The 23,954-nt window shown below is 43.4% G+C and overlaps 1 protein-coding gene across 4 annotated transcripts in view; it reads left to right on the top strand.

Annotated features, from left to right (window-relative positions):
- Positions 1-23,954, top strand: part of CCDC169 (coiled-coil domain containing 169) — a 183,904-nt gene that overhangs the window by 77,423 nt on the left and 82,527 nt on the right. For all 4 annotated transcript variants that reach the window (XM_029602710.1, XM_029602711.1, XM_029602712.1 and 1 more), the window contains 2 exons: positions 7,631-7,741; positions 7,834-7,874. In XM_029602710.1, the coding sequence (XP_029458570.1) occupies positions 7,631-7,741; positions 7,834-7,874 (152 nt within the window). The remainder of the gene's footprint in view (positions 1-7,630; positions 7,742-7,833; positions 7,875-23,954) is intronic.

The raw sequence follows: 23,954 nt of genomic DNA, 5'->3' as shown, positions 1-23,954 counted from the left end.
TGTTGATATTATATGAGGAATGATAATGTTACATTGCATACAGCATTTGGCTTGCTGTGAATTCCAGTCAAGTTTTTATCTACACATTTATTTATTTATGCTTTATGGTCTTTTTATTCTGTATTTGTCTCCAACAGTTAACAGACACCTGTGGGTATATTTTGTGTTATCTATGAGATATTAAATATTAGGGATGTGAATTTATTTTTTTTTTAATAGCCATTCATTTCATTTATTTCTGCAGTTGTGCGCATATGGTATCTTGCGATCTGCATCTATGTGCACAAAACTGCTGGTATGCGCGTATGTGGGTGCCTACTCGAACCTGCTTGCACAATCAGTTTTGAGCGCGTACCTTTCGATCGGGAGATACGTGCACATGGCTGAATTGAATGAAACGAATGGTCCAATGAATGTACATCCCTATTAAATATCATCTCAATAAGATCTTGTATCTGTTTTCTAAAATTGATGCAATGCTGTCAGATTATTTAAAAATAGATTTGCTGGGTTACTAGACATGGCCAGTGCTTTCTTTACTGTATATAAGGCCCTTAGGAGTTTTACTTATAATGTCTTTTAGCCATGTTGCCAGATACAATTAATGGTAGGCCAGGGTATGCATAGTCTAGGGGGTGTACTCTACTCCTTAGTTATTTAGATAAAATTTGAAATTTATGTTGGAGATTTTTTGGCTCATTTCTGCTAATGATGTGTGATCCAGAGATACATGATTGATAGAAAATGTAAAACAGTCTTTTCGTTCTGTAGATGTAGCATTTCTATATCTAGAGAATGTGTATATCTATATTTTTAAGGGCAGCACAAAAGTGATGTGTGTTTCGGGGGGAGGGAATTCGGAGAGTGTGCCTACTGCTGTTAATTCATGTCGGTGGGGGGGGGGGGGAGCACGAAGAGGATGCTTGCCCTTCCTCACCTCCTCCTAGTCTGACTAGGAGGAGGTGAGAGAAGGGCAAGCCCAAGCATTTTGGTGCACATAATGCACCAAAATGCTTGGGCTTTCATGCAGATGAAATTTAATGTGGACAAGTGCAGTGTGATGCATATAAGGAAAAATAATCCATGCTGTAGTTAGACGATGTTGGGTTCTATCTTAGGAGTTATCACCCAGGAAAGAAATCTAGGTATCATAGTAGATAATACATTGAAATCGTCTGCTCAGTGTTAGGAATTAGGAAGGGAATTGAAAGTAAAACGGCGGATGTCATAATGCCTCTGTATTGTTCCTTACCCTTTGCCACAAGGAGCAGGGATTTGGCGGGGGGAGGGGGGAATGTCAACAACACTTTTCACACATGGTGGCATTTGCATTAGAACTGGTTCTGGACTTGTAAATATGAAGCTGGTACAATGCCAATCACCACCACCCAAAATATCAAACTGGTATCAATCAATAACTGAAAGTTTTCTGTTGCAGTTCTGACCATATTGCACTCAAGGATAATCATTTACCATAATAGTCTTGTGCATAAATTGTTAAAAACAGTATTTTGTTAAGTTTTTGCAATAAAAATAAACACAATTCCATATTCCATTTTGGGTACATCTATAAGGATCACTTATCAAGTATTAAGCTTGTCCCTACAGTTTCAGACAATTTGGGTTGGTGAATGGAAACGTGGGATGTCAAAAGAAGCCAAGAAACAATTCAGCAGAGCACAATAGAGTTCATATTTCCATTTGGGATTAGGTGTAAAGTTTCCCAGACATTAGATTACAGGAACTTTTAGATAATCCTCCACTATTTTCAGATCAGCCCAGCATTACACCAGGAGTACATTGGGCTTCTATCACACAACTTAACAAGATGCTTATCAAGACCGAACTACATTGATAGAATATTGCAGAGCACAGCATATTCCTTGAAGACTCTGGATGAACTGTCTCTTTATACAGAGGATTCCAAAGTTTTGTTAAAATGGAATCAAATTTTAAATAAAAGCTCATTAGGTCTAATGATTCAATACTGATTGGACTAAATCTATGGCAATATAATTGATGACTGAATTGGATCAGAATTTTGATTCTCTACAAGCACAAATGCCTGAAGCACACATAAGACACAGCTGAATTCCAAGAGACTAACTACTTATAGTGAAGAATTGAAAAAGATTAAATTATAATAAATTTCTCAAAGATAAAAGATTATTAACATGGGAGCATTTACCCATGGATACTTAGCAATCATATGTGTTCCCTCAGACAAAAGGTGACATTTGAGAATTCTTTCAATGCTTTATTTGGTGAGGAGGTCTCAGAGCCAGAGCATACGCTCTGTTCCAGAAACAAGTTCTACTCCTCTTCTGTGGCATGGATAACCTATGCATTTTTTTAGAACACACACAACATTCAGGTTGATTACAGGATGTTCCAACTACATTTTTCAGCAGAGACCAATCTCCACCCAGATTGGAAACAACAGGGTAAGATCCTTACTTCAGCTCTGATTTCAGTCCTGAATAAACATATGTCTTTCGTCCCTATCAACAATTTTGACTACTTCCAAGATTAATTATATCTACAGATATTCATAAGATTACTCAGAATATTTTTTTTTTTTGGCGAGTAGTGGCCCTCAATCTGATGGCTCTTTGGTACAAGCCTCAAAATGGACATGTCCAGGTCCCATAGTTCTGGTTACGTTCTCTTAGTGACTAGAGAACATGCTTGAATTGCAGAAGAAACTGATAAGATGTTATGAACACTGCCTGCGGGTTTCCCCGCGAGCAGGCACACTTACCCCATGCTGCTTTCTTCGCTGGAGCAGCAGGACGCCGCCGTCGGCCTTCCCACGTGGCCGGAGCCGCGGCTTGAAGTTCCTCTTGCGGCCCGGAGGCCGCCCGTGCTTCCCCTGTCCTCCGCGGTCGGAGCCGCGGTCTTCTTCGGGGCTGGGACCGCCCCCGACGCTGATTCCATCTTCGCGGCTGGAGGCCACAAAAGCCCCGGGCTGGAGTAGCAGCTGGAGCCACCCCCGGGGCCTCCTGCAGCGGCTGGAGCCGCTGCTCACGTCGGGCCTACATCCCAGGCCAGCCCTGCCTCTTCTGACGTTGTGCGTCGGTGCAGGCCGCTGTCCGCGGTCCTGCACAGCTTCCTGCTCTCTCCTTAGGTGCCGGCGCATGCCTCTCTTCAACATTTAAAGGGCCAAACACAGGAAGTGTCCTGGCCCCACCTCTGTGACTATTTCCTGTACCAGCCCTATAAAGGACTGCTCCATGAATCCGTTCTTGGCCTTGCATCGTGGTGACTTCGCTCTGGAGGCTCCTGCCTGCCAGAGCCTGTGTAAGGTCTTCTACTCTTCGTGGAGCTCCTCGTCTCGTTCATTGTATCTGGTCAAGTCTTCATGCCTGAGGTCCTCGTCCAGGTGTCTTGGTGTCTTCATGATCTTTGTCCTGGTGTTCCTGCCTTCCTGGATGTTCATTCCTACGTCTTGTCTTCAACGCTCCTGAGCCTTCTGGTCCTGTGGGCCGGACTCCCTCGGACAACGTCTTTCCCGGGTTGGAGTGGCCTGCAGGTGGACAGGTGTCCTGTGCTCTTGAGCCGTCATGTCCTGGATCTTTCCTGTGCTGTCCCGTTCTCCTCGTGGTCCGTGACCAGTCTGCAAGGGCTGTGTAGGGCACTCAGTGGGACAGGGTGGTCCGCGACTCAGTCCCGCGGGTGGCCTAAGTAGGGCGCCCTGAGAGACAGTGCCAATGTCTGTCTTCCTTGCTTCTTGTCTCGTCTAGGATTCCAAGTTCCTCGTTATGTCTGCACTTCACCGTCATGTCTCTGAAGTCGTTGCATCGACCCTGGTCCGGGATGCTGTTGCATCAACCATTGGTCCGTGATGTCTTCACATCAGCCTTGGTGTCAAGTCTTCATCTGCGATGCCGTTGCATCGATCCTGGTGTCACGTCTTCATAGTCCTGGTGTCATGTCTTCAACCCAAGTCTTCGTGCCATGTGATGCCGTTGCATCAATCTTCATAGTCTCGTCTTCGTGTCAAGATCCGTCTGCCCTCAACCTCAGGCCAGACCTGCTGCTCCATGCTGCTCGCAGCAGGTCCGAAAGGGCTCGGAATGGTCGGAGGACCATTCAACTTCCAACATCCTGGGATGTTGGCCTTGGGAGCTTGCAGGCCTGGCAGAGGGTACGACCGTCAGCCATGCGGAGCCACCGTCAACCCTTGGCTTGGCCCTGAAGGTCTGGGTCGGGCTGAGGCCCATGGGCACACTAAACACCCCGTTCTCAACATAAGATATATTGCAATATCACCAGATTGGAAGGGCAAGCTCTAAGAGCATTAAACCAGGATCAGAATGTAGTTATTAATGCTGCTGATAAAGGGGGAGCAATTGTAATAATGGATAGCAAGATACAGAATATTTAAAAGAGGTTCATTGACATCTGGCTGATACCACTTTTTATATTCCGCTTGATCATAGTCCAACTCTACCACTTCTTTGCATTAGATAGATGCTTCTTTGCAAACTGATTTTGATCAAGCATGGTTTTTAACAAATACATTTTTCCAAAGTTCCAGTCATCTGTTGCCTATCATTCATAAATCCTTAGATAACACTCCAGGCAGACCAATTATTTTAGCAAGGGTTTTGCTGTTGAAACTATTATCAGTCTTTGTTGACAAGTTTCTAAAGTCTTTTATACTTTGTTTCCTATCCTGTGAAGAGAATAAATAGATATTATTGATCAGCTTGAGGAATATCCAGGAGCATTTGAAAGTGTTATATTGGTTCCCATATAGTCTCTTTATATACCAATATTCCCCAAACTGCTGCACTTGAGTTTATTAAATCTGTATTGAACACTTGCACAGAATCTGTACTAGTTTACACCAGTTTGTTTGTTTAAATTAGTTTCATCGAACTTTTTCATGTTCGATGGGCAGTTTTTAAAACAAATTAAAGTTATCAGGATGGGGGCAAAGATGGTTCTAGGTGTAGCTAACTTTTATGTTGGTTGTTTTGAATAGCACTAGCTAACAACCTCCTTTTAGAAATTATATTCGTCTGTGGAAATGATATGTTTATGACATTTTTTTACTTTGGATGGGTATTCTAATAAATTTATAAGCTTTTTTCTTTGGTTGACTGGCTTCAAGCTGGTTCAGTATCTGTATCCTTTTTTGATATCTCCCTCACTTTAGAAGGAGATAAATTCCATTTTTCCATCTTTAGGAAGAAGACAGAGAGAAACACCGTACAGCTTTCAAATTGCTATTCCTAATGTGTGAAAATTTACCCACAAGCCAATTTTTTGACTGTCAGCTCTGTTCAACTTCTGCAGAATACAAGCAGCAGGCTTTGTAAATGAAAATGCAATTTTTACAACAAGGGTATCCCAATAAAATCATCAAACAGGCTTACACTGGAGCCTGATGGACCAACAGGGACCTGTTACAACCTGAGGTTAAACACTTGAATGAATGTATAGCTTGCGTGCTCCTTATTCACCACAGATCTATCTACTTCAAGGGAGCTTTCAACGGCATTGGTAATGTGTAAGATTACATCCATATTTGCAAGTTCTTCAGCTGTTTGCCCTGAAAAGGGGGCGGAACATCCAAGATATAGTTGTGAGTTCTATGTATACATCAGCAAGAACATCTATTACAGAATATAATGAGCCAATTGGACATTTTCCATGTGATTCCTGTGGGATTTCTCCAGTCATTTGAAGGCGATATTCTACCCTTTCCTAGTACTGACCTTAAATTTTCTGAACTTAAATGTACTGGACTTAAATGTTCCACTACTTATAGGCGTGTGGGAGTAATATATGGAATCTGGTGTCCCTGTGGCCTTTTATACATTGCGAAGACATCTTGAATTCTACAGACATATTATAGATCACTGGAGTTGTCTGAGGAGAGGGAAAATAGAAGCTTGTCTAGTTCAACATTTTTGGGGGGTTTACAGCATACTTTTGATCTAAAATTTCTTCAGAAACCCATACATAGTATTCATGGCAGTGATTTTGACAGTTGCCTACTTCAAAAGGATCAAAAATAGATCTGCCTGCATGGACTGAATAGAGACATTGATTTGTCTGTGTTTCCCTGACAGACAATATGCTCTAGTATTGAAGTACTTTCAAAAGGTTCCTGCAGCTTTTGGTGATTGGTCATTGGCTCTTGCAATGTGATTAGGAAATGAAGCAATTACTCCCAAAAACTGAGGTGTGATTGGTCCAACACGTCAGTGAGACTTCTTCTTAAATCCTTAGCGGTCATTACATTCAAGTTACAGTGAAAGATGCTACTGTATGTCTGACACAGAATAGTAAGACTGTATTGCAATACTGATATAGCAATAATAAAACTTCGTTGATAGAACAGAATGTTTTAAACAAGAATTTTGTGTTTACAGCCTTACAGCTTGACCCTGAGGTGGACAGCTCACTGAAACACTGGTATCAGAATGTTTGAATCAACTATAATGTGAGGCAGAGGGACGTTTGACCTAACCGCAAGGCTGAGTTGGCATGGTTTCGTGGCTTCTTTTGACATCCCATGTTTTTATTCATTCAGTTTGCCTGAAATTATAGAAACAAGCTTAATACAAGATAAGTGATCCTTGGAGATGTGCACAAAATGGAATAATGGATTGTGTTTATTTTTATTGCAAAAATCTACCAAATAATTTTCCAGCACAATTTATGCACAAGACTATTATGGTAAATGATGATTATACTTGAGTGTAATATGGTGAGAACTGCACTAGAGACCTTTCAGTTCTGTGTCCAAAGAGCACTTATTGTATGAAAACATTTTGACCTTTTGACTGGTAGTGATCAGCATAGCTTTAGGCCTCACATTATGTTGGATCATATGCATTTAATATGAGACTCTGCGAGCTTCTCTATCCAATGTTTTAAAAGATGGGCAAACTGCTGATTTGGGCTGTGAATAGGAGAATAGTACCAGCGCTGCTTTAGTCTCTATCTGGGAACACTAATCAGTATTCAGACACTGTCAGAAGTGACCACAATCGGAATTGGTTTCTGTAATAGATGATAGGGTTCTGCCGCTGACCCTCTGTGAGCCACGACAAGTCACTTTCTTTCTCTGTGCAGTCTCCTATCACATACATTCCAGGTGCTTAAGTGTGTGCTGTTAGGTCACCTATCCCATCCCCGGGATAGTTTCACATACGTTTCTGAAGTACTAAAAGATGAAGTTATCAAGTAGCTCATTTAAAACAAATCAAAGAAAATTCTTTTTCACTCAGCGCATAGTTAAGCTCTGGAATTCATTGCCAGAGGATGTGGTTACAGCAGGTAGTGTAACTGGGTTTAAAAAAGGTTTGGATATGTTCCTTGAGGAAAAATCCATAAACTGCTATTAATCAATAAGATATAGTAGCTTGAGATGTGTTTAATGTTTGGGTACTTGCCAGGTATTTGTGATTGGATTGGCCACTGATGGAAACAGGATGCTGGTCTTGATGGAACCTTGGTCTGACCCAGTATGGCAATTTCTTATGTAAAATACATTATGGTCCTCTTTGGATGAATGTCTTTGTTATTATTGCTATGAAAAGCAGCAGTTAAGAAAGAAAGCAATCGAATCTACACTGTAATCCTGTCTTTTCTAACATCATTTCTAATAAAGGAAACGAATGGAAGACCAGGTATGAAACACAAATGGAACTGAACAGACAACTAGAAAGGCACATTGGTCTGCTTCAAGAGAAAGTGGAGCACATGCGTGGAGATCCAGCAGGTGAAGATGTTAAAGATATATTTGATTAAACACTCTGTTTTGTTTCTGTGCTTGCTCAAATGCAGCAGCTTACCCATTTTCCTTGTTTGTAGACAGATTATCATCTGTCCGTGCCTATGATCAGATGCCTGTGGTGAGTACTCTTTAATGTCTTTGACTACATATTGTATGCTATCGCAAAATAGCATTTTTGAACCTGAGCCATCTGACTGGCCAATGAAATTGCAGCATGGCAGTTACATCGTATAGCATTGTATTCCTCTTCCATTCTAACCCTCAGAGATATCAGAAATAATCAGACATAGCCTTGGCCACTGTGTGCATGGGAGATGCCAGGGCACACTGAATGCAGCAGAAAATGCCCTTCTGTTGGATTCAGTAAGGAGCTCATGCTCCAGCAAGGTGCTAACAGGCTGCTGAAAGTGTTGACTTTTAGATACAATGTTAAAACTATGTCCTTCCTGTTCAACGGACTCCCTTATACTTTTTGCTAGAGCTCGGATGTTGATCTTAGTGTTAATACTAAATTTCTACACATGGTGAAGACGTTTGGTGGGGGTGGGGGTTTGATACAAGAGATTTAGTTCTCCAGGTTTGGCTACGGTCCAAATAGTTCAAATAGTTTCTTGTTCCCATTGCGGTCACGTGCATTAAAACCCCACTATCTCCCCTTAGAAGAGTGTATGAGTTCTTTGATGTAATACAAAAGGCCATGAAGAGACCATCCTCAGCTCAGTCCTTACATTTGATCTTAGCCAAAAAAGAGGCTGAGAAGTGATCACAACATGCATGAGTTCTTGACCTGTGACCTCAAGACTCACAGCATCCCTGAGGCATGTAACCAGGCTTGACACACACTCATATTTTACTGCTATAGCTAGGTAGTGTTAACAGGAATGTTGCACACTTTTAGAGCTACCTACATTAAATTTGTTTCATATACATTTACAAGACTTATAGTACTATATTGTTAGAAAGCTGATGGATATAATTTTTAGATAACATATGAGCAAAACTGTGGCATCAAATATTGGAGCCTAAGTATTATACAGATTCAAAATGAGAAAAAGAACAAAGTTCTAATATTAACCACATGGTGGCAGATGGCAGCATGATGTTCCTTTGTAGATTTTGCATTGACTTTGCTTAGTCCCCAGAATCCAAGAGTATAGGCACACACCGCACTTCCAGTGGCATCACTTTACTAACAGCAAGCATAGGGTTTAACAGCTGACACAGCCAGGGATGTAATCACATCCTGGAAAAATAAGTTTTTCACAGTTTGCAAACTCACATTTTATAATCCCTCATCTTCCAGATTTTATTTTTTCTTCATGTATTGACTGTGCTTTCTTGCTTCCTTCAGCTGAATAGTGATAATTGATATTAACAGTTTGCTGTTGCATATATTATTCGTCTGGGTGATGCATGCCGTTCCTGGAGTCCCTAAACCAGGGCTTCTCAAACCTGTTCTTAGGATCCCACAGCCACAATAGGTCGGATTTTCAAGAGAGTCACAACAAATATGTATGAGATAAATCTGCAGTCGGTGCAGACCCGGTCTTTGCAAATTTATCTCCTGCATATTCAATGTGGATATTGTGAAAACCAGACTGGATCTGGGGTCACTAGAAACCCTGTCCTAAAATAAAGTCATGGAACCTGCAAACTTTGGGCCAGATTCATTAAGGCTTTTCTCCCATTTTGTGTCTATAGGAAAAACCCTTAATTTGCTTGTTCTCTAGTTGCCTTAATTCATCATTATAAAAACAAATAAGTTTTGCTTTCAATAGCTAAATTAAGCATGACTCTCTCTTTAAAAATAAACACAGCACGTAATATTTCAAATATCTGTTAGGGTTTGTGGATCCTTGGCCCGAGGTGGTGTTGGCGCAACCTGTGGAGGGTGAACTCCACAGGCCCCCACTGTCGGGAGGCAAGGCCGGATGGGAAGCAGAGGCAGGCAGGAGCTTCACCTCTACCAGCCCACGTTCCCCACAGGTTGAGCCCTTGGGTGCCTGGGCCAGAGGATGGCGGTGTCGGGTCTTGGCTCCAAAGCGGAGGAGAAGTCAGGTCCAGTCCGAGGTCGGAGGCCAGCAAGAGCAGACGAAGATGGAGTTAGGGCCAGGGCCCTGACGGGCCGGAACCAAAGGCAGGGGTCCGGCGGCTGCCACTCCAAAGAGAAGAGGAGTCTGCTGGGGCTGAAGGCTTGAAGCAGGAACCACTGAAGTGGAGAGTGTTGAGGAGGAACCTCCGAAGGAGAACACCGAGGCAGGAACCATGAAGCAGGCACCTAGGAACTCATTGCCAAGTCAGTTTGCTGGGGTGAAGACCGTCCTTAAATAGGCTGGAGGGCCTGATGTCATCACTAGGGGCCAGACCTAGTTTTCCCGCCGCTGGCCCTTAAGAGGAGGCAGGTCGGTGCGAGCACGCGCCTAGGGAGGGCCCAGATGAGGACAGCGGTCGGCAGCGTCTCGGCCACCATGCAGTCCGCAGGAGGCCCAGAGTGCGGCGGCAGCGGAGCGGCGGATGAGTGGTGCCGACCCCGGCATCCCGTGGATGGTGCGCATAACAATATCAAAGTCTCTGAATTGAACAAATTACTTGAAATAGACGAGTGCTTGCAGCTCACACTTCTTCTGCACTTTATTTTTCATTTTTACAAGCGATCTATCATATTTTTTCCTCTTAATAATTTTTTGCAGGTAAGCTTCCATATGGTTGCAGAATAATAATTTTGTTTTGAAAATAGGAAAAGAATGGAATGAACAATATAAGGAACACCTTGTTCCCCAGATGTCTTATAAGTAAATAAATACAAATATATACCTTGGATGTATAACTCGGAGCCAAAACAAACCATGATGTCATTGGGTACAGAACCATTTTTTCCACCAGGCCAAAAACAAAATTGTGTAGTAAATGTAAAACGCCAGAGAATAATTAAACCTGTTTTTCTATCTCTTCAATATCTGGGTTCTCTTTCCACTCAGACTTTGCTATATCTCCTTTTTGTATTTTGCTGTCTTTGTATTTGTTCTTTATCTTGAAACTTTTATCTTTGTCTTTATTGTACTATTTCCTGTCATCTCTCCCTTTTCCCTCCTTCTTTTTTCTATTTTTTCTCCCTCCTTTCCACCATCCCTTCATCTATCCCTTCTATCCATCTACAACATTCTTTGCATAGGTCCAGACTGGAAACATCTCAGGCATTTTGTTGCTTGGGTGCCTAAAATTTGATTTTTGCACCCCTGCAACCAAGCCATGGAGAGGAATTGCTGCCACTGTGGCACAGTATAACTTCCTGTCTCCCGCTACCAAGGAGAGGAAGAACTCCTGAGGAGGAAAGGAGATGGGGACTAGAGAGAAGAGGGAGGAACTGTGAGGGAAAATGAAGCAAAAAATTTAAAAAAATAATCCCCTCCCCTTGGAAAAAAATGAATAAAACCAAAAATCTCCAAAACAAGCAAAAGAAAACAAAAACCAAAAGCGTAACTTCTAAGAACAGTATCCTTGTTTTATTGTAACTTTTACCTTCCTCTATGTTAATGTTATAACCCCCTGTTCCTTGTAAACCGATATGATATGGTCTGTATCATGAATGTCGGTATAAAAAAGCACTAATTAAATAAATAAATAAAATAAGTAACAAATTTATATTTTCCTTTGGCTTCTAAAAATTTTGTCTGGGTTTCCAGTCCTTCCTATTACAACTACTAATAGCTGTTTCAGTAGTACTATGCTGCTCACTTCACCACTTCTCTGTCATTTCTTCTACATAACCTTTTCATTCACTCTCACCCTTCATCTCTCTACAGTCTTCTGTCCTCACCACTTCTCCCTCTTCTAAATCCTTCCCTTTTCTCCTATAAGGTGACCATACAATATTGTTGGCTGAGTAGTACCAGTCTAGCCCATTCCTGTAGTTCATGGTCCGAAGTGGGTGTGTGCAGTAGGGACTCCCTCATGCCTTCAGGAGAAATACTGTGAAATAGGAAATGAATCTGCACTCTTCAGTGTTTGCATGAAAGGGTATTTTACTTGGGACAGTTACATGGTTCTGCTCAGAGAGATTGTGCACTGGTGTTACTATTTATTTATTTATTTATTTATTTATTTAACATTTTTAGACCTTCATGAAAAGATTCATATCAGATCGGTTTACATGGAACGTAGGGACTAACTAAATAAATAACCATATAACAAGAAGGCAATAACAAGTTACATATAACAAGGGTATCCAACTTGGGGGGCTAGAGTAGCCGGGAAGTAGAAGTACAGCAAAAAACTAGAGGGTAAATATATATGTATACTGAGAATGGTCCGAGTGACTGGTTAGTGGGGTGGATCCTGCTAAGGAGGTATGTAGGCATTTAGAGATTAGGGGAAGGCTTGAAGAAAAAGCCAGGTCTTAAGTTTTTTTCGGAAGGTTAGAAGGCAGGGTTCCAGTCTTAGGTCATTCGGTAGATTGTTCCAAATGAGTGGGCCCGCTGTGGAGAATGCTCGATCTTTGATGGATGTTAGGCGCGTGTATTTAGTTGGAGGGACTTGTAGGGTTCCTTTGTATGCATCTCTGATGGGTCTTGCGGATGTGTAGAGTTTGATTGGGATCTGGAGGTCTAGTGGTAGTTGATTGTGGATGGTTTTGTGGATTATGGTGAGTGTCTTGTGTAAGATTCTGAATTTTATTAGAAGCCAGTGTAAGTTTCGTAGTATGGGAGTGATGTGGGCTCCCCGGTTAGTGTTTGTTAAGACTCTAGCTGCTGCGTTCTGGAGCATCTGTAGTGGTTTGGTGGCGGAGATGGGTAGCCCCAGGAGGAGAGCATTGCAATAGTTAGTTTTGGAGAACAGCGTTGACTGTAGGACTGTTCTGAAGTCCTAGAAATGAAGAAGGGGTTTGAGTCTTTTCAGAACTTGAAGCTTATAGAAACAGTCCTTAGTGGTGTTGTTGATGGATTTCTTTAGATTCAGATGGTTATCGAGGATTACTCCTCCTAGATCTCTTACTTGTGTGATCCGGGAGTCAGGGAGTGTCTGATCTGTCCGGGCCGAGTGGTCGGGGGAGATTAGAAGGATTTCAGTCTTGGCTGCATTGAGAACGAGGTTCAGGCTGGAGAGGAGGTGATTAATGGACTTGAGGCAATTTTCCCAGTATGTAAGAGTTTTTGGGAGGGATTCTTTTATGGGGATCAGGATCTGTACGTCATCTGCATAGAGGTAATGAATAAGGTTTAGGTTCGTGAGCAGCTGACAGAGGGGCAGTAGGTAGATATTGAAGAGTGTAGGAGATAGAGAAGAGCCTTGGGGAACGCCTAGAGTTGATTTGAAGTTTGGGGATTCTTTGTCATTGATTCTGACCTTAAAGCTTCTGTTGTTGAGGAAGGAGTTGAACCATCTGAGTGCGTGTCCTGATAATCCAATGTCTGAGAGGCGATTTAGAAGGATGGTGTGATTAACGGTGTCGAATGCCGCAGAGATGTCTAGGAGGACTAGAAGGAAAGAGAGCCCTTTGTCTAGGCCAAAGAGAATGTGGTCAGATAGGGAGATGAGGAGGGTTTCTGTGTTGGATGATTTGCGGAAGCCGTACTGGGAGGGGTACAGAATTTTGTGTTCCTCCAGGTAGTCTGAGAGTTGTGTATTGACCACTTTCTCTGTGAGTTTCGCGATAAAAGGGAGGTTGGATATGGGTCGGAAGTTGGCAAGTTCTTTTGTGTCCAGGTTGGGTTTCTTCAAAAGGGGTTTGAGGGATGCCATTTTTAGCTCATCTGGGTAGATTCCTTGAGCTAGGGAGCAATTTATGATATTTGCCAGTGATCTGGAGATCGTGCCTGGGATGAGGAGCAGAAGTTTAGTTGGGATGTGGTCCATCGGGTGGCTGGAAGGTTTCAACTTCTTGAGAGTGGACTCGATCTCCAGGGGGGTTGTGGGCTCGAAGGAGTCGAGGGTGGCTCCAGGGTAAGATGGAGTGTTGGAGTTTGGGGCGGGGGGTATGGAGTTGATAGGGAGAAGTGCTAGGGTGTTTGCAATTTTATCCTGAAAGAAGAGTGCTAGCTCATTTGCTTTGGATTGAGCCTGGTCATCTGGGATGGTGGGGGCAGAGGGTTTTGTGAGTTGGGATACATATGAGAATAGAGCCATGGCATCATATTGGATATCATGAATTCTGCTGGCATAGAAGTCTCTTTTTGTCTGTAAAATGGAGTTCTTGTAGAGATGGAGAGTGCGTTTATAATCGGATAGTGTTGTGGTGTTGGGGGCCTTACGCCAAATGCCTTCCTTGTGTCTGAGGTCTTGCTTCATCCGTTTGAGTTCTGGTGAGAACCAGGGTTGTTTCTTTATTTGAGTCAAGTTGATTATTTTCATCGCTTTGGGGCAGATTTTATTAGCTATTGGCTCCGTGATATTACGCCAGGATAGAAGGGCTGAGTTGGGGTTGGTGGTATCGAGGTTAGGGAGTTCCTTGGATAGATATTCAGTTAGAGTGTCGGAGGCACATGGTTTCCTGAAGTGTATAGTAGAATGAGGTTGAGACTGAATAGGATTTCCTTGAGTCGTGAGAGTAGCTGATATCAGGGAATGGTCCGACCAGGGGACAGGGGTGCAGTCTGGAATTTTATTGTATGATAGGCTGGAGTTTATGAAGATGAGGTCGAGCGTGTGTCCTGCTTTATGGGTGGGTTTATTGATAATTTGTTCAAAGCCCATAGCCCCGAGTGTGGTGCGGAAGGTTTCACAGTTGAAACCTTCTTCCTGCCTTTGTACTAGGCACAAAGGCAGGAAGGAGGGGCCAAGATAGACTACCCCAATAAAGGTTACAAGCTTTCTGTTATGATTTGTGGGTATGTAGGCTCTTGGCCCGAGTTGCAAGTTGTTACTACTTGTGGGAAGGACCCCCACAGGTCTGCACCGTCGGGAGGCGAGGCCAGAGACAGTGGAGAGCTCTGGGTGAGGCAATGGAGAGGTCCTGCGGTACCAGGAGAGGACCCCCATGGAGAGTAGACTGGAGGCAATTCCTGGGCAGGGACCCCGAGGGGAGGAGTGCCAGACAGACCGCAGAGCGGGGGATGTGAGACTTGGCCAAGGGGAGGAGCTACACAGCGTACGATGATGATGTAACACCGTAGGCCAACCCACAGGATAGGGAAGTCCGAGCTGAGCCTCTGGTGATGACATAGCACCGCCCCGAGGAGTAGGGAAATGTTGGCAGTCTCGATATAGTACGTTGGCGCAACCCCGAGGAGCAGGGAAGCGGGCAAGTCCCAGAGAAGCCGGAGGGCACTACCCCGAGGAGCGGGGAAGCTCTGGTAGTCACTGTAAAATGTAAGCGAGGTCCCGAGGAGCGGGAGGTGCGTACAGACTTGTTCAGGTTGCGGCGCAACCTCGAGGAGCTGGGAAGCCCCTCTGTTGAACTCACGGTTAGCTGAGATGTCCCATAGGTAGTTCCGAGGAACGGGAGGCCTTGCAGGTTAGAACCCAGGAGACGCAGAGCCAGCCCAAGGAGCGCGGGGTAGGCAAGGAGAGCGAATCCCCAGTGCATGCACTGGTCCCTAAGGAGCGGGTACCAGACAGGGTCCAAGGCACGAGCTTAGTCTCCGGAATACATAGGCAGTAGTCGAAGACGTACGGAACTTGTTGCCTAGTCGGCTAGCTGAGGGCGAAGGTGAAGTTTAAATACACCGGTCTGATGATGTCATCAACTGGAGACACCCCCGAGGTTCCCGCCGATGAGGCTTCAAAGGAGGGCCCAGTGGCGCGTGCCTAGGAAGGCCCAAAGTCGAGGAGGATGGCGGCGTTGTCCAGGCTGCCATGAGGAGTCATGGGGAACACGGCGGTGAAAACTGGCCTGAGCCGCGAGCATCCCCGGGGAGGGCAGGAGAGCAATGCAGGAAGTAAGTACACACAGTCGTAGCCGTCTGTGACCAACGGGCATAACACTTTCTAGGTAACTCTTTCAGTCCCTCCCCTTCTTGTGAAGGGTCAGGTGACACAACCAGGAAATGTTAACCTCCTGCTCTCTGGTTTAGAGGATGACCTTCAGCTATCAATCCTTCAACAAATATAACTCTGTGTCCAGAGAGAACAGGTAAGCTGGTTTTACACCATTGCATGTTGGAAGATGTAGTCTTGCTTTTGTGTTTTTTTTTAGAAATGCAGTAGGAAATCAGAAGTTAATCTCCCTGCATTCACTGGAATAAAACCCAGACTTGCTCAGCTTGTCCCCCTTGACATGGAGCTATATGGTCACCTTGTCTATCTACCTCTCTCCTTCCCATTTTTCCCTCCCACTCCAGTCTTTTCCATTCTCTCCCCAGCAACCAATGTCTCAGCCATGTTTACTGTCTCCTACAGGCCTGATGTTACCCAATATACCTGAATTTCCATTCTCCCTTGGACTGTGGGGCTGAACACCCTGGGCCCGTGCTGTCCTTGCAGTAGTCCTGCAGGTCTGAGTTTTATGGGCCAGGTCTACCCTCTTCCAATTATTTCTGTTTGCCATAGGAAAGAGATCCCACGGGGCTCAAGCCTTGTCACTTGTACCAGAACCATATACTGACATAAGGGTAACACTGTTCTGAAAGAGATGACACTAATGAGTCAATTTTCAAAAGCGGTCTGTGAAGGTCCAATCTCCAATGGCCCTTCAGTAATAGAGTTGGAGAGGTAAATGACTTTAGTCCTCTCGCTCTACATTGGAGAGAGGAAGATAGGGGAGAGGGGTGGGATCAGCTCTGCTTGGACTGCTAATTTTTTCAAGAGAGGTTGGGGGGGTAGAGAAAAGCTGCTGCTTAACTGCTGCTTTTTAAAAATATATATTCAGTTAAGCTAGTGAGCGGAAGAGTTGCTCACATAACTTTAGTGGAGTTTATTCAGCAGGAGAAACTTAGCCGGTATGTTCACCAGCTTACGGAGTATGGACCTCCAACTGAAGAGCTAAGTTTGTACCCCAAATTATGAAATGCCAACCACATATGTATGTCAGAAATGACTGCATCACAAAAAAATCAAAAGCAAACCTATCAGGAAATTTGTTCCCTGGCAGAAGCAGTGCATGTGGAGGGATCAGCTGTAGCGATGAGAGGAGTAATTCAGTCTGCATGCCCATTCAATCCTTGGCTTACTTCCAGAATCTCATAATGCCAATAGAATAAGGACATTTTTTTATTTGATTTTTAATATTTAGGCTGCCACTTTACTACTTTATGTAGCTATTACAAGACAGATATGAAATAAAGTAATATTTCTAAGGCATTAATATTGTAAAGCATGTTGATACTTCATTGAAATCAATTCCAACTACTGTTATTAACAAAACATATCTATTGACTGCTGTTCCTGTGGAAATCAAGATTTATTGTACATTTAAGGGAAATTATCCTTGATTTCACCTCAGTCAATGTTTACTTTCTGCAGCATGTCCATGCCTCTTTCTTGTCAACAAATATTAAACAACTTTAATGGTAACTTCCACTCTCAGGGATGTTTGGGAGTGGGCTGATTTTTGTCCTGTATGCCATGTGGCTCTGAAAACAGTATGGAAATCTCTTCCCAGGACTTGGAGTGTTGCTCGATAATGTTTCTCTCTGCACCATTCTCGGGCCCTTTCCAGCTGCAGGAGCAAAAACCTGAGAATTCAAGCAATGTCTCATTCTTGGTAAAGCAGAGCACTCAGCTGTTCCCTGAATTTATGGGATTTCTTGAAGGATATGGATACATTTCCCCTCTGTGGCAGCAGCCCTCAAAAGAATAAGTTCCACACATAACTAATGGAGCCTTATTTCCAGGTCCTGCATATCTGCACATAGGGCAGATTTTAAAAGCACTACGCATGCCGTGCCTATTTTGCATAGGCCTGGTGACACGCGTATGTCCCGGGGCTTGAAAAAAGGGGCGTGGCCAGAGGCCTCTGTAGGCCCACTCGGCCGGCGCGCACAACCTACGCCTGCCCAGAGGCAGGCGCAACTTGCATAATAAAGGTTGGGGGGGGGGTAGGTAGGGCTGGGGGAGCAGGTTAGGTAGGAGAAGGGAGGGGAAGGTGGGGGGTGGCGGGAGGGAACAGGGAAAGCCATTGGGTTCCCCTAGGGCTCGGCATGCACAAGTGTGCACCCCCTTGCGCTCGCCGACCCCGGATTTTATAACATGCGGCGGCTGCGCACACATGTTATAAAATCGGGTGTAGATTGTGTGGGTTGTGTGTAGAATGGGTTGTGTGCCCAAATCTACGCCCGCGCGTAGGTATTAAAATCTTGCCCTTACTGTATGTGGATTAAAAAAAAAATATATATATATATATATGCCCCATCTAAATCCTTTTGAAAATTGCCCCCTAAATAGAATATGTCCAGAACTGATGCAGTGTTAGATCCCAGACAACAATTTGCATGGTGGAATTCCTGTTAAATTATCTGACATTGCTTAATATAGCAAGCTATTAACATGCACCATGCAATGTATTCTACTTAGCTCTGATTTAAAATTCAGGTTTGTATCTGAAAATATTTGGCTCAAATTTACAATCAATATCCGAGACAGTTGTAATCTATTTGGAATCTGACTTTCTTTTTTATCAGCATTAATACATATTGGTTTGTATTTATGTGAGTGTTTACAGATTCAAACTATCTAGTGTTCAAAGATATATTCACAGAACTTGAAGATTTAAACTTAGTCCATATTTCAAAATATTAACAACAGAATCAGATAAAAAAGATCTGAACCAAGTTTTGAGGCAATCTCTGTCCCCCCTTGTGAGAGAGAGCTCCGTGGGTGGGGGCCAACAGGGGAGGAATAAGAGCTGGAACCCAGGTGGGTTAGTCAGACCTGGCCAAGGGCTCTAGGAGGAAGGCAACTCCTGTGGAATATTGTTGTCCAAAGAGTACTGATGGAAGCGGTAGTAACTGTGTGTATTGGAGTATACTGTTCTGAAGGTAAAGGCAATCTACTAATATGTATATGTTAAAGTGGCAAATAAAGATAAACAGGCCAATCCAATAAATCTGCAAGGAAAACAGGCACCCAGTGTTGAGTGGCCGCTTTTCTAACGCGTGCCCAGCCACCTCTCCTGGGCATGCGATCGAGTATTTAAATGAGAGATCTCGCTAAAAAGGAGGTGCTAGGGACAAAAGTGCGCCCCTAGCGCCTCCTTGATAGCAGGCACCCCGGAGAGGTGGCAGTCAGTGGGTTAGGAAAATGGACGCTCAATTTTACGAGTGTCCGTTTTCCTAACCTGTACACAGCCATGGGTTAGGAAAATGGATGCTCGTTAATTGAGCATCCCTTTTCCTAAGCTGACCGCCGGCACACTTTTTTTTTTTTTTTTAAACATAAGAACCTAAGAACATGCCATACTGGGTCAGACCAAAGGTCCATCAAGCCCAGCATCCTGTTTCCAACAGTGGCCAATCCAGGCCATAAGAACCTGGCAAGTACCCAAAAACTAAGTCTATTCCATGTTACCGTTGCTAATAATAGTGGTGGTTATTATATAAGTCAGCTTAATTAATAGCAGGTAATGGACTTCTCGTCCAAGAACTTATCCAATCCTTTTTTAAACACAGCTATACTAACTGCACTAACCACATCCTCTGGCAACAAATTCCAGAGTTTAATTGTGCGTTGAGTGAAAAAGAACTTTCTCCGATTAGTTTTAAATGTGCCACATGCTATCTTCATGGAGTGTCCCCTAGTCTTTCTATTATCTGAAAGAGTAAAAAACCGATTCATATCTACCCATTCTAGACCGCTCATGATTTTAAACACCTCTATCATATCCCCCCCCTCAGCCATCTCTTCTCCAAGCTGAAAAGTCCTAACCTCTTTAGTCTTTCCTCATAGGGGAGCTGTTCCATTCCCTTTATCATTTTGGTAGCCCTTCTCTGTACCTTCTCCATCGCAATTATATCTTTTTTGAGATGCGGCGACCAGAATTGTACACAATATTCAAGGTGCGGTCTCACCATGGAGCGATACAGAGGCATTATGACATTTTCCGTTTTATTCACCATTCTCTTTCTAATAGTTCCCAACATTCTGTTTGCTTTTTTGACTGCCGCAGCACACTGAACCGACGATTTCAATGTGTTATCCACTATGATGCCTAGATCTCTTTCTTGGGTAGTAGCACCTAATATGGAACCTAACAATGTGTAACTATAGCATGGGTTATTTTTCCCTATATGCATCACCTTGCACTTGTCCACATTAAATTTCATCTGCCATTTAGATGCCCAATTTTCCAGTCTCACAAGGTCTTCCTGCAATTTATCACAATCTGCTTGTGATTTAACTACTCTGAACAATTTTGTATCATCTGCAAATTTGATTACCTCACTCGTCGTATTTCTTTCCAGATCATTTATAAATATATTGAAAAGTAAGGGTCCCAGTACAGATCCCTGAGGACCTCCACTGCCCACTCCCTTCCACTGAGAAAATTGTCCATTTAATCCTACTCTCTGTTTCCTGTCTTTTAGCCAGTTTGTAATCCACGAAAGGACATCGCCACCTATCCCATGACATTTTACTTTTCCTAGAAGCCTCTCATAAGGAACTTTGTCAAATGCCTTCTGAAAATCCAAGTACACTACATCTACCGGTTCACCTTTATCCACATTTTTATTAACTCCTTAAAAAAAGTGAAGCAGATTTGTGGGGCAAGACTTGCCTTGGGTAAAGCCATGCTGACTTTGTTCTCGTCCTTCTGTTATGTGTTTTCAATTTGTAGAGTGTATCAGAAACAAATGCACCCTGCTGTTTTGCTAACATTGTTAAACATCTTTGAATTAATAAAACAGATTTAAATAAAACATTCTCATCCTTTTTGTTCCTCCGACTTAATAGCGCCATGATATTAAGTCGGAGGAAGTACAGAAAAGCAGTATTTTTTGCTTTTCTATATATTTTTTGGGTTGCTCAGAAATAAATACCTGCTCTAGAAAGGCATTAATTTCTGAGAGTAAAAATGTGTACGACAGGTGCGCATTTTTTTTTTTTTTTAAATCGGGGGATAATAGCTAATAGTCTCATCAACATGTATTTGAATGTGAGGAGCACTATTAGTTTCAGAAGGGGTTGGATGCGCATTTTGGATGTGCTAATCCCTTTATAGAATAAGGGGCTATCGACGCGTATCCAAAACCCCCATCCAATCTCTGGTTAAACAGTTCATTTAGCTGAGCGCACTGTATTGCATCGGCCTGAAAGTGTTTTAAGAAAGGCTGGAGTCAGTCCAGGTTTGTGTCAGGGAATCACTGCTTGTTACCACGTATGGTGTCGTGCATTGGATTTTTCTAAAGCATTGCACAGAAAAAAAAAAAACAGTCTCCAAAGAAAATTGTTTATGTGTGGCCTGCCAGAAGCAATTTCTTGGCCAAACAGTTTTCAGAAGAGAGAAGCAAAATGTCTGTCTGGAATACAGAAAGTTGTGAAGTGGACCTGTTGTACCAAAACAAAGTACAGAACACAAGGGGCCTGTGGCTCTAAACTAAAGTACAGCGCGCAGGAGTGCACAGAGCACAGTGGCTTGTGAAAGAGTGTGGCTCAAGCTGCACTGAAGAAAAGAAAAAAAATGTTTTCAGGAAGAGAGGAAACTGTGAGTGTACCTGGTTGTAGGGACAGTAAGATAGTGGTAGGTTTGAACCGGCTAAAGAGAGAAGCTCTGTTGGAGATAGATAAAAATTTAACAGTAGCAAGTTAATGCTGATTATGCTGCAGGCTTTTGGGGGTTTTTTTTACCTTGCAAAACAAAAGAGGAAGGAACACTGGTGCAGGAAGGCTGTGCTGAGCAGGGTATGGCCCTGGAAGAACTTCCAGAGTGGGCTATGAGTATAGTGAATGGGATTAGAGCAGGGCCCTCTTCCAGCAAGCAAGCTATTCTGCAGTTCGAGTACAGCCACAGGAAAATCTGGAGTGGAGCAGTCAGGATACTGCAGCAACAGTGAAGCAAAAGCAGCAAAGGGCTGGAAGGAAAGAACAGCCATGTCTTTCTGTGTAGTGGAAGTTCACCAGTCCCAAGAGCCAGGGCAGGGGGAGAACATGAAGCTTGAGGTTCGGCAGCTGGAACTGCAAGCCAGGAGAATGGAGCAAGGGAATCCATTCCCAAGAATCCAGGCCAGACAAAAGAGTAAATACATAGACTGGCCGGATAAGGAATGTCACCAATTCCTGGAAGAACTAGATGAGTTGCTAGCAGAAATGTCCCATGAGGTGACTGAATGGGGGCAATAGTCTGAGACTGGCAGTTCAGGAAGTCCTGACGAAGACCCTGTAGGGTATCCATACACTACTGGGAGTTCAGAGACTATTCCCATGAGAAGCCCAGAGAAGGGGGCTGTGAACATCCAGAGAGAGGGGTTGTGGAAAGCCCATTAGAAAGTTGGAAATTGGTGTGACAGGCGGTCTTGAGGAAGACCCTGTAGGGAGCCCAAACACTACTGGGAGTCTGGAGCAACTCCAGTGAGAAGTCCAGAGGAAGGAACCGCAGAGACCCCAGCGAGTGAGACTACGGAGGAGAACCCAGAGGAAAGAACTGTGGAAAGCCCAGAAGGTAGCGCTATGGAGACCACAACAAGTGAGGCTGCAGAGGAGCCACAACTGGCACAGACGAGTGGCCAGAGAATGCTAAGGGAATACCAGAGGAATCACTGACGTTGGCACCATGGCCAGTCCAAGAAGTTCTGATGGGGTGAAATTTGAACTCAGAGCCAGCAAGAGACTTGGTTAAAGGACTGGTGGTTTGCTGTTAAGCTTTTACTAGGGTTGTGGTGTGCCAAATGCCATGCTCTACCTTGCTCTGGAACAATGTTTATAGGATAATTCTGACTGTATTCATATATAGCTGAAAAGAGATTATATAGAAACATAGAAATGATGGCAGAAAAAAACCAAATGGTCCATCTAGTCTGGCAGCAAGCTTATGGTAGCATCAGCTGTGCCATACAGGTCTCCCCTATAAATGGTAGCATCAGGGGGTGTCATCTGCCATGGCATACAAGTTACCCCCATACTTAGTTTCCCAAACCGTTAAAGTCAGGACCTTTGTTGGTTACTGTCTGAGTCCAATTCCCTGTTATCTCTTATCTCTTGCTGTTGAAGCAGATCCACCAGGGTTACAGCAGACTTTTTATTAAAGAATATAATTGTAGATAAAACATCATGATCACTTACTGTAAGAACATATGAAATGCCATGCAGAGTCAAAGCAAGGTTCATCAAGCTCACCATCCTGTCTCCGATAGTGGCCAGTCAAGGTCACAGGTTCCCAGTAGAACCCATAAAATAGAACTATTTCCTGTTACTTCCAGGGATAGCAATAGCTTTCTTTAATCTACTTGGCTAATAATATTTTATGGTCTTTCCTCCAGGAACTTGTCCACACCTCTTTTAAACCCCACTCTGTTAGTCACCTTGCCCACGTCATCCGGTAATAGATTTCACAGCTTGATTGTGCACTAACATGATAATTTTAAAAGGAATACGTGTGCGCCCATAAACGCACATATCGGCACATGAGTGGAGAGACGCTGCAATTTTAAATTATGCTCACAAGTATATGTGTATCATTTAAAGTAAACCTCCCATATGTACTGCAGCTAGGGTTTTAGCGGGTTGTACGTGCTATATAGGCAGATTTTAAAACATGCTCATGTGAGGGAGTTATTCCAAGTAGTCCACCAGTTTGCCCAGTTCATATCGAGGTTTTAAGAATCATCTGGTTCTTCATCCTGCAAGCCCATTTGACCCCAAACTCTCACGCTGTGCTAAATTCCCTAAAACTTGAGATCTCCAGACTTGCTCCTCAACAAGACCAGAAGTAAAGTTATGCAGATAACAAGCCGACGTGCGTGATTGTCAGCTTTTTTAAAATGTGGACTTATGCATGTAAGTTTTGGCCCCATTCCGATCCCTTTTCTGCCCCTTCTTCTTGATGCACAAACGGGTATGCATTTGTGTACTTCATGGCTTCTTAAAATGCATATTTCTCACATGTGGCCTTCATATGCACATATATGAGCGTTTTTGCATGAGCAATGCTTTTAAAATTGACCCATGAGTAAGAAAGTACTTTCTATTATTAGTTTCATGCAGTGTCCCCTTATTTTAGTATTATTTGAAAGGATGAATAACCACCCTTTATTTATCCATTCCACGCCTTTCATGATTTTATAAGCTTCTACCATGCAGTAGGCTGTATGTACTGTGTAGCTCATGACAATCT

Source organism: Rhinatrema bivittatum, chromosome 5 (genome assembly GCF_901001135.1).
Source record: "Rhinatrema bivittatum chromosome 5, aRhiBiv1.1, whole genome shotgun sequence".
Lineage (NCBI taxonomy): Eukaryota > Metazoa > Chordata > Amphibia > Gymnophiona > Rhinatrematidae > Rhinatrema > Rhinatrema bivittatum.
The sequence above is the reverse complement of the archived record's forward strand: the minus strand, read 5'-3'. Positions and strand labels throughout refer to the sequence as shown.